This window comes from Scardinius erythrophthalmus, assembly GCF_964197995.2.
Source record: "Scardinius erythrophthalmus genome assembly, chromosome: 8".
In the NCBI taxonomy this organism is placed as follows: domain Eukaryota; kingdom Metazoa; phylum Chordata; class Actinopteri; order Cypriniformes; family Leuciscidae; genus Scardinius; species Scardinius erythrophthalmus.
Window position 1 is genome coordinate 40,197,037 of NC_138228.1, and position 15,122 is coordinate 40,212,158.

Sequence of the window (15,122 nt, forward strand, 5' to 3'; positions counted from 1 at the left end):
AGCCCTGTATGAATTGATATAATTATTTTATGGTGTGCTTCAGACTAATCCCTTAATAAAACATGAACAAATACATACAGTGAACTAGAGTATTTTTATTATCTGACATACATTTCACAGCAATATATAATTTATTTGAAAAAGAACTTCAAATGCAGCCACACATCTAATCCTATAAACTGAAAAGGGTATTTTAGTTTTATTTAGTTATATAACTCTATGAATAATATAAGAAAAATAATATCTTTATAACTTTAAGTCCAGAAACAATTGTGTTAAATGAACGGCATTTCATTTTTCAAATACATAGGTTAAAAAAAAGAAAGAAAAAAAGTACAACAGTAACTTGTACTCAATCTAACGTTAGTCCTTTAAATAAGTGCAGCCACAATGTAGTGAAATAAGAGACTTGAGTATAAATAAACCTCAACTAAAGATGTCAGTAGTAAAGCTGTTTGTTTTCACATCTTTTAGTTTGCATGAAATGTGTTTATGCACTATCTGGAATAGGGAACGCTGTTTCAGATATGTATTTGCGTCCAGTCAAACTGTACCGGGGCTCCAAATGTTAAATTAAGCGGCGAAATCCATTGTTTTCGATGACTGAACAGCGGCTGGTTATCCAGAATAATAAACGCGATAATTTTGTTGGATAAATGTATCGCTCGTTGGCTGTCTTTTGAAAACTTTTCTCTTGGTTTGAATGAAGCTTCCAGAGATTGTTGATTCTGGCGCGGCTCATCCTTCTCTGTCCTTGCGTTTATGTAACCGTCGTGTTCTGCGGGGTGACGCGTCTTCAAATGCTTTATTAAGTTACTTGTGTTGAAGTTGCTTCTTCTTGTGCCACCCCTCGCAATTATTACAGTATGGCATATGAGACATGTCGCCGTTTTAATGGCTGGTTGGTCCAGTCTGAAATACTGCCAAACAGAGGACATACTGCCAGTGCACGTTTTCATTTCTTCTTCGCTGCTCTAAACACTGGTTGCTTGTGGCAACAGCACAACTTCCTGCGTTGCCACACGCAACCACTGTTTAGAGCAGCGAAGAAGAATTGATCTCCGATTTGCCGCGTTAAGCAAAGCTAGCGTGCTTAACTAGGTAATGTTATTGTTTAAAGGTCCCATGACATGCTATTTTTTGTAGGCTTTAATATAGGCCTTAGTGGTCCCTAGTACTGTATCTGAAATCTCTTTTCAAAAATTCAGTCTCAGTGCAGAATTATAGCCACTATAAGCCAGTCCCAGAATGAGCTTCCTTCAGACAGGCCGTTTCGGTGTCTGTAGCTTTAAATACTAATAAGGAGGAGAAAGGCGGCGCAAGGTGGAGGGTGGGTGTGGCCTTGACCATCTGCGGCAACGGTAGACCATGCATGTTTACATTGGATATATTGCAATGGCACGGAGACACGCAGTCGTTCAAGCATTTCAGTTTGACCCAGAATCTGATCCGGATGGAGAAGCAACGGATGAAGAAGTTGCAACTCAGCGGCTCCAGCAGGACATTTCCGAATGGTTAGTTTAAAATATTATGTCTGGATACGGTACTTTATTCGGATGGTTTACAGTTATTATCATGTAGCTAACGCTAACCTACTGTTGCCTTTTCATGAGAGATCTGTAACATCTGTAATTTATCTTATTACAATTACATCATCAAGCTCTGCGATCTTGAAATGCGGATATCGCGCGCGCCGTATAACCAACAGGAAAACGGTTATCCAAATAACAAAGTGTACAACACTCGCGTTACAGTGTGTGTATTCACACACATAAACTGCATAGCTGCATAGCTAATGTGACAGCCACATTCTACTTGTAACAGTCTAGGCAAACATAAACAGTAAAGCAACACACTTATATATCATTAGTTGACTTACTGTTCCGAGGTGTGTAGCTGAGCCAAAGAGAGTGATCCAGACTTTAGTTTCAGACGTTCAGCAAGCCCAGCTCTGTATTGACCCTTTCGTGTTCATTTGTACATCCAATTATTGAGCAATTGTTATGCTTCGCTCGCTCAAAAGCCATGATATCTCTCGTGGACAAACTAAAATCGCGCGCGCGCGTTCCTACTTCCTTCCTAGCTCATTTTCTCATGGGCGAGAAATATTCTCTGGGCGGGCAAAGCAGAGACAGGGGAGGTAACATTCCTCCTTATAACGTCACAAGGAGGAGATTCAAGATCAGCGCGATTGAGCTTCCATTTTCTCAAAGGCAGAGAAAGATAGCAAAAGCTCGATTTACACCGATTGAAATTTCTAGAAACTTGGGGACCATATACAGGCTAGGGGAACTCATATTAATGTTAAAAAACCTCAGAAAGTGAAAATTTCATGTCATGGGACCTTTAAGAAAATGGTATCGGATCGGTACATGGGTACAAGTACTCGCCGATACCGATCCCAGCATTTTGATTGGTATCGGCGGCATTTCCGATACTGGTATCGGAATCGGAACAACTCTAGAAACCTCCATCGCAAGGACGACTTGAGCAGGATGTTTCTCAGTGATATGCTACTTAGTTTGAGGTACATTGAGATGTTGCAACTGTAATTCCTCACCTTCACATATGTTCATCAACAAACTGATGTGTATATTTCTAATTTATTGCTGTGCACATGCGGGAACTGTATCAATAACAGCGCATACGTTAGCCAAGCTCTAACGTGAAAGACTGATGTAATATTAAAGTTTGCAAAACAAATTTTGCTACGTCCTTTATCTTTACTCAAAGTAGTAAGAACAACAGACAATCTGCATTAATAGACACAGTTTTAGGTAATCGTCAGCCCATAGCTGCTTTGCAGTAAGTATTTCAGTAAGGCAGTAATAAGTTAACCGAAAACTTACACAATATAAAACACAAAACTAAGTATTTTGATCACCCTGTAGAAAATATAGCCTATTCATCAATAATTAATCATACTTACAGGTTGTGATTCTGAAGAGCAAGTTGGTCCATATAAACTGGGTACTGAGCAAGCGTTTTGCGAATTCCGCATTGAACTCTGAGATTTGAGAAGCAGTCATCAGTAAAATGACGTTTCTGGGCAGGTCAGGTTGTAGGCTGGCATTATGCAAATGTCTTTTCTAGTGACGTAGAACCGTCACACAGTGCGATTCGAATTACAGACGACTTGTTTAGGTGGTTCGGAGTTGATTCTTTTGAGAAACAATAACGACTTTAGAACTTTGCAGAACATTTACATTCACAAACGAAAGAAATTTTAGAAAAATGCTGGGAGACATTTATAGTCCCCGTGAACCTAAAGTTGCAACCGACTTTACTTCAGTGTTGACGAATTTCCAAGTAAAACAGAATATTGATCAGAGGGCGGGGTTTTACTTTAGCGCACCTCCTCTCCATTCCTCACTCATAGCAGACTGACGGTTGGAGGGGAGTGGATAAGGATATTCAATCTAAGCCGTAAAACTGACATCAGAGAAGGAACAAACACATTTTCAGATTTTGATTAAAGATTACCACGACAAGCTATTTTTTCTGATTAACTTGCATGGATTAAATGTTCACCACAAGACTAGTGATGTGCACTAAACAAGTAAATAGGACAATTTTGATTTGATGATGAGTCAATGTGTTTATTTGACTACAGTTCAATAAACTTTTCTCTTATAAATCTGGTAAAAAGTCTACAGAAATGTTGGAAATTATGCAAATGTGCGAAGTTCTAATGAATCCTACTATATGTTGCTTTCCCAAATGCACATTAGCGACATGCAGAGATGGTGTTTATGTGGAGTAGAGCTGCACGATTAATCAGAATTAAACCGAAATCGCGATTTGGCCTAGTGCACAAAGGAGTGTTTTTTTTTTTTTTTTTTTTGCAGCCACAATGTGCAGCAGTGTTTACTGTGATCAGAGCCACTGAAAACACTGGGTCATGAACTGATCGCATGTAATTGAACACGGTGCAGCACTTTTCTCTTGAACAAGCAGAGCATCAGACAAAATAAAATCATATTGCGGTTTTGATTAATTGTGCAACCCTATTTTTTATGTGTTTTTGTTTTATGATCAGAGATGTATAAAGTACTAGAGACCCAGACTTGAGTAAAAGTACAAGTGCTCTATCAAAAAAGTGACTTGAGTAGAAGTTGAAGTGCTCTTTAAGCAAAATACTTAAGTAGAAGTACTAAAGTATTCAACATTTTTTGTACTTAAGTATTGCAAGTAGTTTATTTAAAAAATTACTAAAGTACTGAAAGTAAAAGTACAAGTATTGTGTTATGAAGTTATTAAAGAAAAGAGTCAAAAGTTTGAACATCATATTGTTTATATTATTTCAAATGTTTAGGACACAATTAATTTGGCTGAAGCAGCAGTACAAGGACATGAATGTTCAAGAACACCTTAACACACTGAGCTTAACTCTTTGTAAACAAAAACAGATCAAATATGTCCCTCCCCCCTCTAAAGCATCCCTCTCTTCTCTTCCCTGCTTGTGCCTTTTTTCTCTACAGCTTATTGTGTATTTACCAGCATGTAACAGCGATCTCTTGAAGCTTTGTTTATGTCAGGGAGTTCCTGGAATGGCTCTTCTTCATGTGTTCCATATATGGTCTAATGTGCATAGGGCGCCCTCTGGCTGCCAGTATGGACTGAAAACACAGTAGGCTACATCAGAGTATCCAGCGCTCATAATGATTACATCGGCCCATTTTGGTTATAATAATTTAAATAAATATTATTCCTCTCTATAGAAATCTAACGTAAACCTATGAAATCTATCAATCTATCAAAATCTGCAAATTTTTGAGCTAAAAGCCCTGAGGGACGTTGTTTGGTCAAGCGCTTTCATGACGACCGCACATGAGTTTTTTTTTTTTTTTTTTTTTCTGCATGGGTGCGGCTGACGCTCATAATTCATATTAAAGGTATCGACTATTTTTTCCTGATATATAACTGACATAAATTAAAACATAACTGTCCCTATAAGTTTCTCAGAATAAAATAGTGCTCAAATACTGAAACTTGAGTCTTATATCATTTTAATGATGTATAGTTTGTCAAGGTAATAACATTACACATAATAGTAGCCTAACTTTAAACTATTTACACAAGGAACGATTCAGTTCATCGGCGTCCTCATGACAGTTAACAGTTACGCACTTCAATCTATTTGAATTGTCTTTCACTCCGACAAATGAAAACATGGCTAGTAGGGCCAGGAGTGGTCTCCTTCCTCACCCTCACCCTCACCCTCACCGCCACGATCACTCGAAGTTCTGGTTCTTCCATCTCGAAACAACTGAACAAAGCTCAAGTGTTCTCACTGGAGGCAGGCAGCAGAGCGAAAGGCAGAACGGGAGCACGCGCGGTCTTCTTGATCGTTTGATTCGCTGGGCTAGCTTCATCAAACCTGGTGACAGAGCCATCTACCGCTCTGGCAGTGATAATGTGGGTTTGGAATGATTCGTAACATTTTTATAATTGTAACGAGTAACGATGCAGCACATAAAAAAAGTATCGGAGTAAAAGTATTACACTCGCCGAAAATATGGACTTAAGTAAAAGTGGAAGTAGGAGAAAAAAAATAATACTCTAGAAAAGTACAGATACAGCCTTTTAGTACTTAAGTACAGTAGTGAAGTAGTTCTACTTCGTTACTATACATCTCTGTTTATGATATAATTAATTATCAGCTTTTCATCAACCCACTAACCCAAGTTGGATTTGGAACAGCATAGTCGTTGCTTAAGTTTGGTGGGATGTATGAATAGTGACGGAGATATGTGACCCTTGACCACAAAACCAGTCACATGGGTCATTTTTCTCTGAATAAATAAGCTTTCCATTGATGTGTGGTGATGGTCTTTTAGGATAGGACAATATTTGGCCGAGATGCAACTATTTGAAAATCTGGAATCTGAGGGTGTAAAAGAATCAAAACATTGAGAAAATCACCTTTAAAGTTGTCCATTTATGTTCGTCATTGCGCTGCATTCACTCACAAAAATAAATGTTTTATATATTTGCGTTAGGAGATTTACAAAATATCTTCAGGGAACATGATCTTTACTTAATATCCTAATGTTTTTTGGCATAAAAGAAAAATCTATAATTTTGACCCATACAATGTATTGTTGGCTTTTGCCACAAATATACCCATGCTACTTGTGGACCGGTTTTGTGATCCAGGGTCACATATAACAAATGATGGGGAATATGTATGAGCTTCTATGGAACTATTAAACACTATAAATATTTCTTACATTTTTTGTAACAGTCTCTGGAATTTGGTGTTACGGGTAAAGTTGAACAAATCATTAATAAACCTCAAGCACATCGTTTTGATTAGAATTCATGACACACTGTCTAGACACACAAGTTAAAATGTTTCAACACATCTGAAGCTCGAATTGGATCTAAACATTCTTCATGCATGATTTTGGGTCTGTTGTTTGTCTTAGAAGTGAAGTGACTTCATGAGTTGATCTAGCCTTGAGCTTTCATTCCCATTAGAGTCCAATGACGCCATTTGTCATAGTCTTTCATTTAGATTATCTCTTATAATCATGCACCCCACTTAAGTGATGGTGCTGTAGGACGCCATCTCGCATACACGCAGGATAAAGGTGTGGTGGGATTGTGTGTCTCTGCGGTGTCGTAGTGATTGATGGTTAGTGTTGTTCATTACCACTGAACTGAGGAGGGACACCAAGGCCCCCTGCAGCTATTCTCTGTCTATGCTCAGGATGTGTCTTATCTCACTGCGTGTTATGATGCAGGCCAACATGCTGTCGTCTTTAAAATTGCCTCAAGCTTGATGATGCCAAGCATTACTAAGGAAATGGACACCAAATGCAGGTTTGATTGGTCGGTCAGTGTAGAAGTAATTTATATTAGTGTTTGGTTTTCCTGAGCATTTGTCCTTTTCTCCTTCAGCGTCTCCATATAAAGCTTTTGTCCTATTGATTATCTCGCTCCTGCTTACCCCTCTGTCACGTTCTTGCTGTATTCATGGATCATTTGTGCTTTGGTGCTGTGATGTATGTTAATATGAGATGCGAGTAAGGTTATTGATCTGTGACAAGTGATGGTGCCATGGATGTGCTGTGGTACATATCTGTGATTTGAAAGTCTATTGGCTTTGAATAAATGGAATGGGAGATGCATCTGGTCCTGGTTGTTTTGACCAGATAGTGTAGAGATGAATTGATCTTTTGGTTGATCTTTTGGAAATGTAATAAATTTTTGTTTATAGCATAGCTCAACTAACCTTCCTTTTTTCTCTCTTTTTACCTCTCTACCAGTGAATGGTAGTGTCTAGAAAGGGTATGTCCCTTCAGGAGAGAGGTGCCAATGTCCAACCGGCCTAATTCCAATCCAGGGGGGTCACTGCGCCGTTCACAGAGGAACACAGCCGCGGCCCAGCCAATAGACCACACACTTGCAGGAAGGTGAGTGTGCAATAGGCAATCTGTATGTAAAACTGTTTTGCAGACTAAGGTTTGGTCTGTACGTGTACCTTTATCTACCTGTCTGTATCTAGAGCAGTTTTTCCTACAGAATGTGTGCAGCAGGTGCCATGTTGAGGTCACACAACCTTTCCAATGCTATTCTTTTTGTCTTAAGGCTCTTTTTTTTTGGACACTTTCACTTGGTTCATAAATTAATAATGTCAGATTTAAAAAAAAATTGGAAACAGTAACTTAAATTGTTCCCTCTATGTGATGCATCACTATCTTTCAATCTCAAATATGTATTAAGTCCAGTGTGACAACCATGTTAACCAGTGCTATATAAAACATTACTGTATGCATCTTTAATGGTTCCTTAATGGTTTTAATTACATTTTTCCTTAGCATTTTCTTTTTTTCTAGTGTGATTGTTGCTAAGAAATGTAATTACAAAAAAATCTTGGGTGTGTTTGTGTATCATTAACTACACTGTCATATAAACATCCAGCCAGTAATTGAGCTAATTTAACACTACTGTTCAAAAGTTTGGGATCTCTTGTGCTCACCAAGGCTACATTTATTTGATTAAAAAAACAATAATAAAAAAGTAATATTGTGGAATATTCTTACAATTTAAAATAACTGTTTTAGTATATTTGAAATGTAATTTATTCCTGTGATGGCAAAGCTGAATTACTCTTACTCTTCAGTCTTTTAGTGTTGCGTAATCCTTCATACACCATTCTAATATGCTGATTTGCTGCTCAAACATGTCTTATTAATGTTGAAAACAGTTGTTCTACTTAATATTTTTTATAATATAATGTTCTAAATGTCTTTACTGTCACTTTTTCTGGGACCGGTTGCATGAAACCTCATAAGTGGTTTTACTTAAAGGTACCCCTTATATGGGAAAAAAAAATCCCTGAGGAAAGGGATTTCTTTAAGAGCATTGCAACTAGGGGTGTGCGATATGACGATTTTTGATCGTGGGCGATTAAAATGTCTCCACGATCTGCTTTTGAAGAAATATCGTAGAATCGTGCATCTGTTCTGGCGCCTCTGTCCCAACATATTGAACAACGCGACGTATATTCACATAAAATGTTAACGCAATGGAACGGGACACTGCAGTTCACAAAAGTTCATAATTTGCATGTGCTTTAATGCCTTGTCGGTTAAACATTTAATTTGCGCGCTGATGCGCTGTTCTAACGTGTGTGTTCCTCAGCGCGTACATGTGAAGCTCACATGTACTAAAAGCCTGTCTACCAGCGCCTGGATACTGGACTAGTTATCTTTCGAGTCTTATTGTGCTTATACTGTTAAATACACACAAGGTTTACATAAAGTCGTTTATGTCTAAAGTGAAAGCAAACTTGAGAAAATGGAGAGAAAATCTGCTTGTCTAATGCGTGTATATTAGACGCGTCGCGCGCAACTCTTAAAGAGACAGTAGCAATAGTAAACACGCTGTCGCTTGTCCTTAAAGGGATAGTAATTAAAAAAAATAAAAATTATCTCATCATTTACGCACTAATGTTGTTCCAAACCTGTATTCATTTCCTTCTAATATTTTATAATATTTTTCTAATATTAATATTTTGAAGAATGTTGCTATCCAAACAGTAGCTGGTCCCCATTGACTTCCATAGGAGAAAAATATAGTGAAGTCACTGGGGTACATCAACTGTTTGGTTACCCACATTCTTCCAAATAACTTTTATTTTCAACAGAAGAAAGAAACTTATTCGAGTTTAAAACAACTTGAGAGAGTAAATTATGATAATTAGAATTTTTAGGAGAACTATCCCTTTAATGTTAATAAAACAACAAAATGCAAAGAGAAAATCACTCACTGCTCTTGACTGATAACTTTAATAGTAGCTTTAATAAGAATCAATGTTTAATTTATACAGTGAAGTCTGTTTTGTTTTATTTTCATATTTGTTCATTTAATTACTTTCTTCAATGCTACTGTTAAATACACCTACTGTAGCTGAAAACATAAAACACTGTTTAGCCTATTTAATTTGTATATTAAGTTGTGTATGTGTAATGCGTATCTGTGATCTTAATATTTAATAACAAAGAAAATAATGACAAATATTTTTATCTTTGCCCCTGTCTGCCATTTATTTATTTTTTTGTTACCTAAGGTTTTGTTTTTAGAATATGGACATTAGATTGGCTGTAATGCGAAGTCACAAAATAGTAAAACCAACATAAAAAGAATCGTGATAAAATCGTTAATCGTGATTATCCTGAAAAAAATCGTGATATGATATTTTTGCCATATCGCCCACCCCTAATTGCAACAAACGTCTTAACTGTCATCCTTACCTCAGTGTTTATACTAAGCATTTCGCGATAGTTTCTGGCAAAACACGGCAATGGAGAAGTAGTTGCTATAGTTACAAAATCTCCCACAATAAACAGAACATAACGGACCAATGACTTTTGAACAAGTTTAACATTTACTAAACTAGACAGCTGTACTACAATATCGAAGTTTATTAAAGGCGGTCTGAATTGAACTTAAGGAAACTCAAGTAATTAAGGGAAAATACTTAATGACAACCTTAAAGTTCCTTAAGTGAACACTAGTGTTGCACAATATACCGGTAATAGAAAGGTATCGCAATACCTTGCTATTAATAATGGTACAATATGAAATTTTATTAGTACCGGTACTTTAAGAGTGACAGCACTCTAATAATAAGAGCAGTATTTCTTTATTTGCGTCGATGTGTGACAGCCGGAGTCAGGACCTTTGTGCAGAGCTCTGCTTTCATTGTTTACATTCACTAAACAACAGAAGCAGAACAGTAAAATATACGCGCAGGGCTTGACAAAGAATGCATTAGTGTTGTCACGATACCAAAATTATTGTTTCGATACCGATACCAAGTCAAGTATTGCGATTTCGATACTTTTTCGATACTTTTTCTGAAAAGGGAGAAACACTCTCAAATATCATTGCTGTGCTTTATTTTAAAACCGGGACAACATTCTAATCATATAACACACTAATAAATGAACATATGAACAGCAGATATATTAAACATTTGAACAAAATATGAAATATCAAAATATAAAAAATAAATTAGAGCAATGCCATTCAAGGTAATTTTTTTTTTTTATAAATTTAGCAGCATTATCTCATTTATCATAAGAAACATAAGAGCTTTATCTTGATTCTGAACTTTGAATAAAAATATGAACAGCGATTATATTAAACAATGTTTAATATTGGTAACATATGATGAGCCTCATTGGTGATATATTTGACATGTGGGGAGAGAGTTGTGGAAGGCCTATACTTCATGTTAAACATAAATATATAGCAGCAAAGACAACGTCGGCAGTGTTCACGGCAAAATAGGCTACAGAACTATTTGTTCTTGTTTGAACCAAACATCAAAATGTCATTTATTAATATGTATTCGTGTCAAAATGACATAGAAACATCTTTTCCTATTCTATTTTGCCTGGAAACTTCCAACACAGCGTGTCGTGAAAAATAGGCGTCGGTTCTATTTTTAACATGCACGCGCTTTCTGCGCGTCTCGAGCTGCGCCCAGGCGCGTGTGTCACGCAGGCAGTTAACATGGGAGCCGAAATAAAAACGGACACGACACGCAGCCAGTGTGTCACCGGCCTTACAAATCTGGAACGTGGTCATTCTTAGAAGTATCGATACTAATAAATTAAGGAATCGTGACGTGTTTAATTTCCGATTTACTTTTGAAGTATCGGTGCACCGTGCAACAGAACAGAGCAAGTTAGGCAACGTACTTCCGTATGTCACTCCTCGCATCATCTTTTTCAACGAGTCGTGGAGACGTGGACCACTTGTGCTCGCACATGCAGCCATCTCGCTGTAGTGTTTTGTCACATGACACTGACAGCGGCAAGTTCTTTGCTGCATGCGTCAGGAAAAAAACACAGACGTCCATATAGGGAGGCGTTTTTTTTTTTTTTTTTTTTTTAAAGTATCGATACTGATAAATGTAGGTATCGTGACGTTTTTAATTTCCGAGTATCGCGATACTTTTCAGGTATCGGTACACCGTGCAACACTAGAATGCATGCATGAGAAAATAAAGCCCGGGACGTGCCCGCGCTGCTGAGCTCAGACCTTTCACACAGCATGCGATCACGACTTTGGTTCTCTTTCGCGGACTAATAGGTTTGAATAGTCAAAATTCTATGTAAAAATGCACGTCCTGGCGAGCATTCACGTAAACACTGTCGTGTCGGGTATGTCTTAAGTGACCGTAAAGCATTTGTAAAAAGAAATCTTATGTGTTCTTGCAGGTCTTAAAGGGCCGGACCTGCAGCAAATATTATGTGTGAATGTTAATCAAACAACAAAACTACTATTTATTAAAAATCAGTCTATAGTTAATTTATAGAGTGAAGACTTTTCACCCACAGTAGGTTCATTTTATTTGTCTCTTCTAGTATTTGTCATATTATGTCATTTTCTTTTTTGCTTATTTTTAATAACAAAGATAAAATAATCTATTGTAATAAAATTATATTAACATTTTTTAAAATGACTCATATCTTGAAATAAGACTTTGGTTAACAAATGTTAACATGATTGATGATAATGTCAATGTTGCAAACATCTCTCTAAGGACGTACACACTGGCATGTAGGCTAGTTATTATTATTTTATTTGGTCAAAAAGCAGGACAGGAATAGTGCTGGTCGAGTTAAGTTTTTTTTTTTTTTTTTAATAAAGCAATGAATTGTAAGTTCTGTCATAATTTTCAATTACTTCTACTGTTTTAATTTTTTTCCCATGGTTTCGATTCAGTATCGGTATTGAGGTCATAATTTTGGTATTGTGACAACACTAATGAACACTTCTCGCAACCCATGTTTCACTAAGGGTACCCTTAACCTTATAGCTAAGGGCTTTCTTAACTTAAGGACTTTCTTGCTACTGGGCTCTGACCCTAAACTTTTGAATGGTATTTTTAACTCAATCTCAAGACAGAACCAGCACATACGAATACATTTTTTCGTGAAGCAAACTATTCTGGTTACGCGATACCAGCAATAGAAATATATGTAGGTTATTTAGGGGTGCCCAGTCTGTCTCTAGTCACATTCTATTCAGACTGCAAACTCACAACTTGAATATAATAGAATTTCTTGTTCCACTGTGCTGTGTGATTCAGTAGCAGCACAGCACCTTTCCTGAATAGCAGTGTTGGAATAACTGACGGTGTGTCTCTTTTAGGCCTGATACACAGACACATGTGGGGTTTCTTTTTGTCTCTTCTTTCGAATAAGTTTATATTCATAACTTTATATCTTTCAGTGGCTCAGCCAAATGGCTTATAGTTTAGCTGCCCAACTCAACAAGGTTGATGCTCTTAATTGAGAAATGTCTAGCTAGAAACTTGTAATGATTGCTGTTTGTCTTCACCATTGGGCTGACGGGTGTGTAGGAAGTGCTGAGAGTAGGGCTGGAAGAGTAGTCAGCTTGTGAAATTGAATTTGAGGTGTTCCTCATCTACTGCCCATCCATCCCACACTGCTCTCTGCTGTTTAATTCCCAACCTTTCCAGGTTGCAGCAAGAGCAAGTAAACCAAAAAGCAAATTCCCCACCTGAAAGTAGAAGATCTAATTCTAAGGCTTCCAAAGCCCCGCCCAGCTCTGCCGTCGGCTCCGCCCGCGGCCACGCCTCTCGAAGGTATCCCTTTTTCCTCCTCTATTGCGTGTGGGTCTTTTGTGACGTAAGTTCACCATGTGCATACTGCTTCTTCTTGGGTACTCAAGTCCTTCCCCTTTTTGTTTTTGTTTTTACAGGAACAGCCTCTCTCTATCCGTGGGTTCACACTCAATCCCAGATCCAGATTTAGAAGCAGCAGGAACTTCAGGCCAGCAAGGGAAACGGGAGGGCAGCAGCACCCGCGGTCTTAAACGCAGCTCTGCAACAGATCTCAACATCACCTTTTCGCCCAGCCCGGCCAAGCGGCCCAAAGCAGTGTCCAGCCACCTTTCGGAAAGTTCAGCCAGTGGGCCATCGGTCCCCGCAACCTCCCCCGAAGTTACAGAGCCGAAGAAGGCTCCAGCATCTGTCAGCACCAAGTCCAAAAAGAGACGGTTAGCAGCCGAGCCGGCTCCTGCCAGAGCCCTGAGCAAGAAGAGCGCGTCCTACCCTGGCCCCAGTGGGGTCTCGAGCACCCCCTCTCAAAAGCGCAAGAAGGCAGACGCCTCTTCGTTGTCGTTCTCTTCCTCCTCCTCCCTCCCCAGCTCGAGCAGCGCGGCAGCCCCCCTGCCACCCCGCAGCGAGGCCAGCCGGGCAGCCAAACCCACCAAGCTGGCGTCCAAATCGGCCGCCTCAGCCAAAGCTGGGTGTAGCACCGTGACTGACTCCTCCTCTTCCTGTGCCTCTTCCTCATCCTCCTCTTCCTCTTCCTCCTCAGCCGCCACAGGCGCCAACAGCTGTGCCCCTCAGGGTGCCCGGCTAAAGCAGGGCAAGGACCAGAGCAAAGCGCGGCGGTCGCGTTCCGCGTCCTCCCCTTCCCCCCGTAGGAGCAGCCGGGATAAAGAGCAAAACAAGGCTGCCGGCTCCTCCAAGTTTGACTGGACGTCCCGATTCAATTCCAAAGTCAACCTGCCAAAGCCCAAACTGTCCCTGCCGGGATCGGCCAAGGCTGAGACCTCCTCCAAGCCTGGGCCCTCCGGACTGCAGGCCAAACTAGCAAGTGAGTGCCCAAACTGCTATACAGAGAGTTTCCAATCATTTATTTCTGTATTTTTAAAGAGCTTTTCCAGGTTCAAAACAAGTTGATCCTGTTAAGCACTCACACTGAGATCATAAGTCTTTCCCATAGACCCACCAACAAGCACACACATACACATTATATAGTGTAATGTAGATTTAAAAAAAAAAAAAAAAAAAAAAGCTTTCAGGCAATTCATGGTGTGGGGTTCTCAAGTTCTGACAAAATAGGAGACTAAATAGTCTGAAGGTTGGTGTGTCTAGGCGATCTTATTGAGACTGGCACAGACTACTGACATTTTGGTATCATGACAGTAGAGGTCTTCACAGGTCCAAAAATTCGTGCCCGAACCCGAAAGAGACCCGTAATGTGCTACAACGAACCGACCCGGACCCGTCTATTATTTCAAAAACTGGACCCGGACCCGTGAAGATCCGAGAAATGCCTAACCGGACCCGGACCCGTCTATTATTTCAAAGCTAGACCCGAAACCGCCGGGAAGACACAGACCCAACTGGACCCGATTGTCACATATTCCACCTTAAACTGCTATTACAAGTAAATAAACCTGTTGTGAAAAATACAACTTTTTGTCTTAATTTAAGGAGCTGTGGTAGCGTAGTGCTAGTCTCCTCTTCCTTCCTTTTAACGTTACCTGACTGGCTGTGATCATGCATTACAAACCGCGGTTTGGCGGTCCCTCACTGAAACTCTGGTAACTGGTTGCCATAGAAACATGACACGCGCTTGAGACTGCACATGCGCGCTAGCTGGATCAACCTAAAATATTATTTTTAACACAGTTTATTTTGAGTGTCCTAATTTTACCAATTGCAAGTTACAAAAAAACACAAGCAGTGTCTAATCACGGCGGGGTTTTCTCCGAGTCTGATCTGATGACTACGATTGCACGGGTATTACACACAATGTTAAACAGACGCGGGACCCGAA

General features: G+C 39.2%; 1 protein-coding gene across 5 annotated transcripts in view; it reads left to right on the plus strand.

The window, feature by feature from the left end:
* Positions 1-15,122, plus strand: part of trip12 (thyroid hormone receptor interactor 12) — a 72,013-nt gene that overhangs the window by 13,444 nt on the left and 43,447 nt on the right. For 4 of the 5 annotated variants that reach the window (XM_081372248.1, XM_081372249.1, XM_081372250.1 and 1 more), the window contains exons 2-4: positions 7,275-7,421; positions 13,010-13,135; positions 13,252-14,153. In XM_081372248.1, coding sequence (XP_081228374.1) covers positions 7,324-7,421; positions 13,010-13,135; positions 13,252-14,153 — 1,126 coding nt within the window. In that variant the 5' untranslated portion in view covers positions 7,275-7,323. The remainder of the gene's footprint in view (positions 1-7,274; positions 7,422-13,009; positions 13,136-13,251; positions 14,154-15,122) is intronic. The other variant, XM_081372252.1, reaches the window with a different exon arrangement.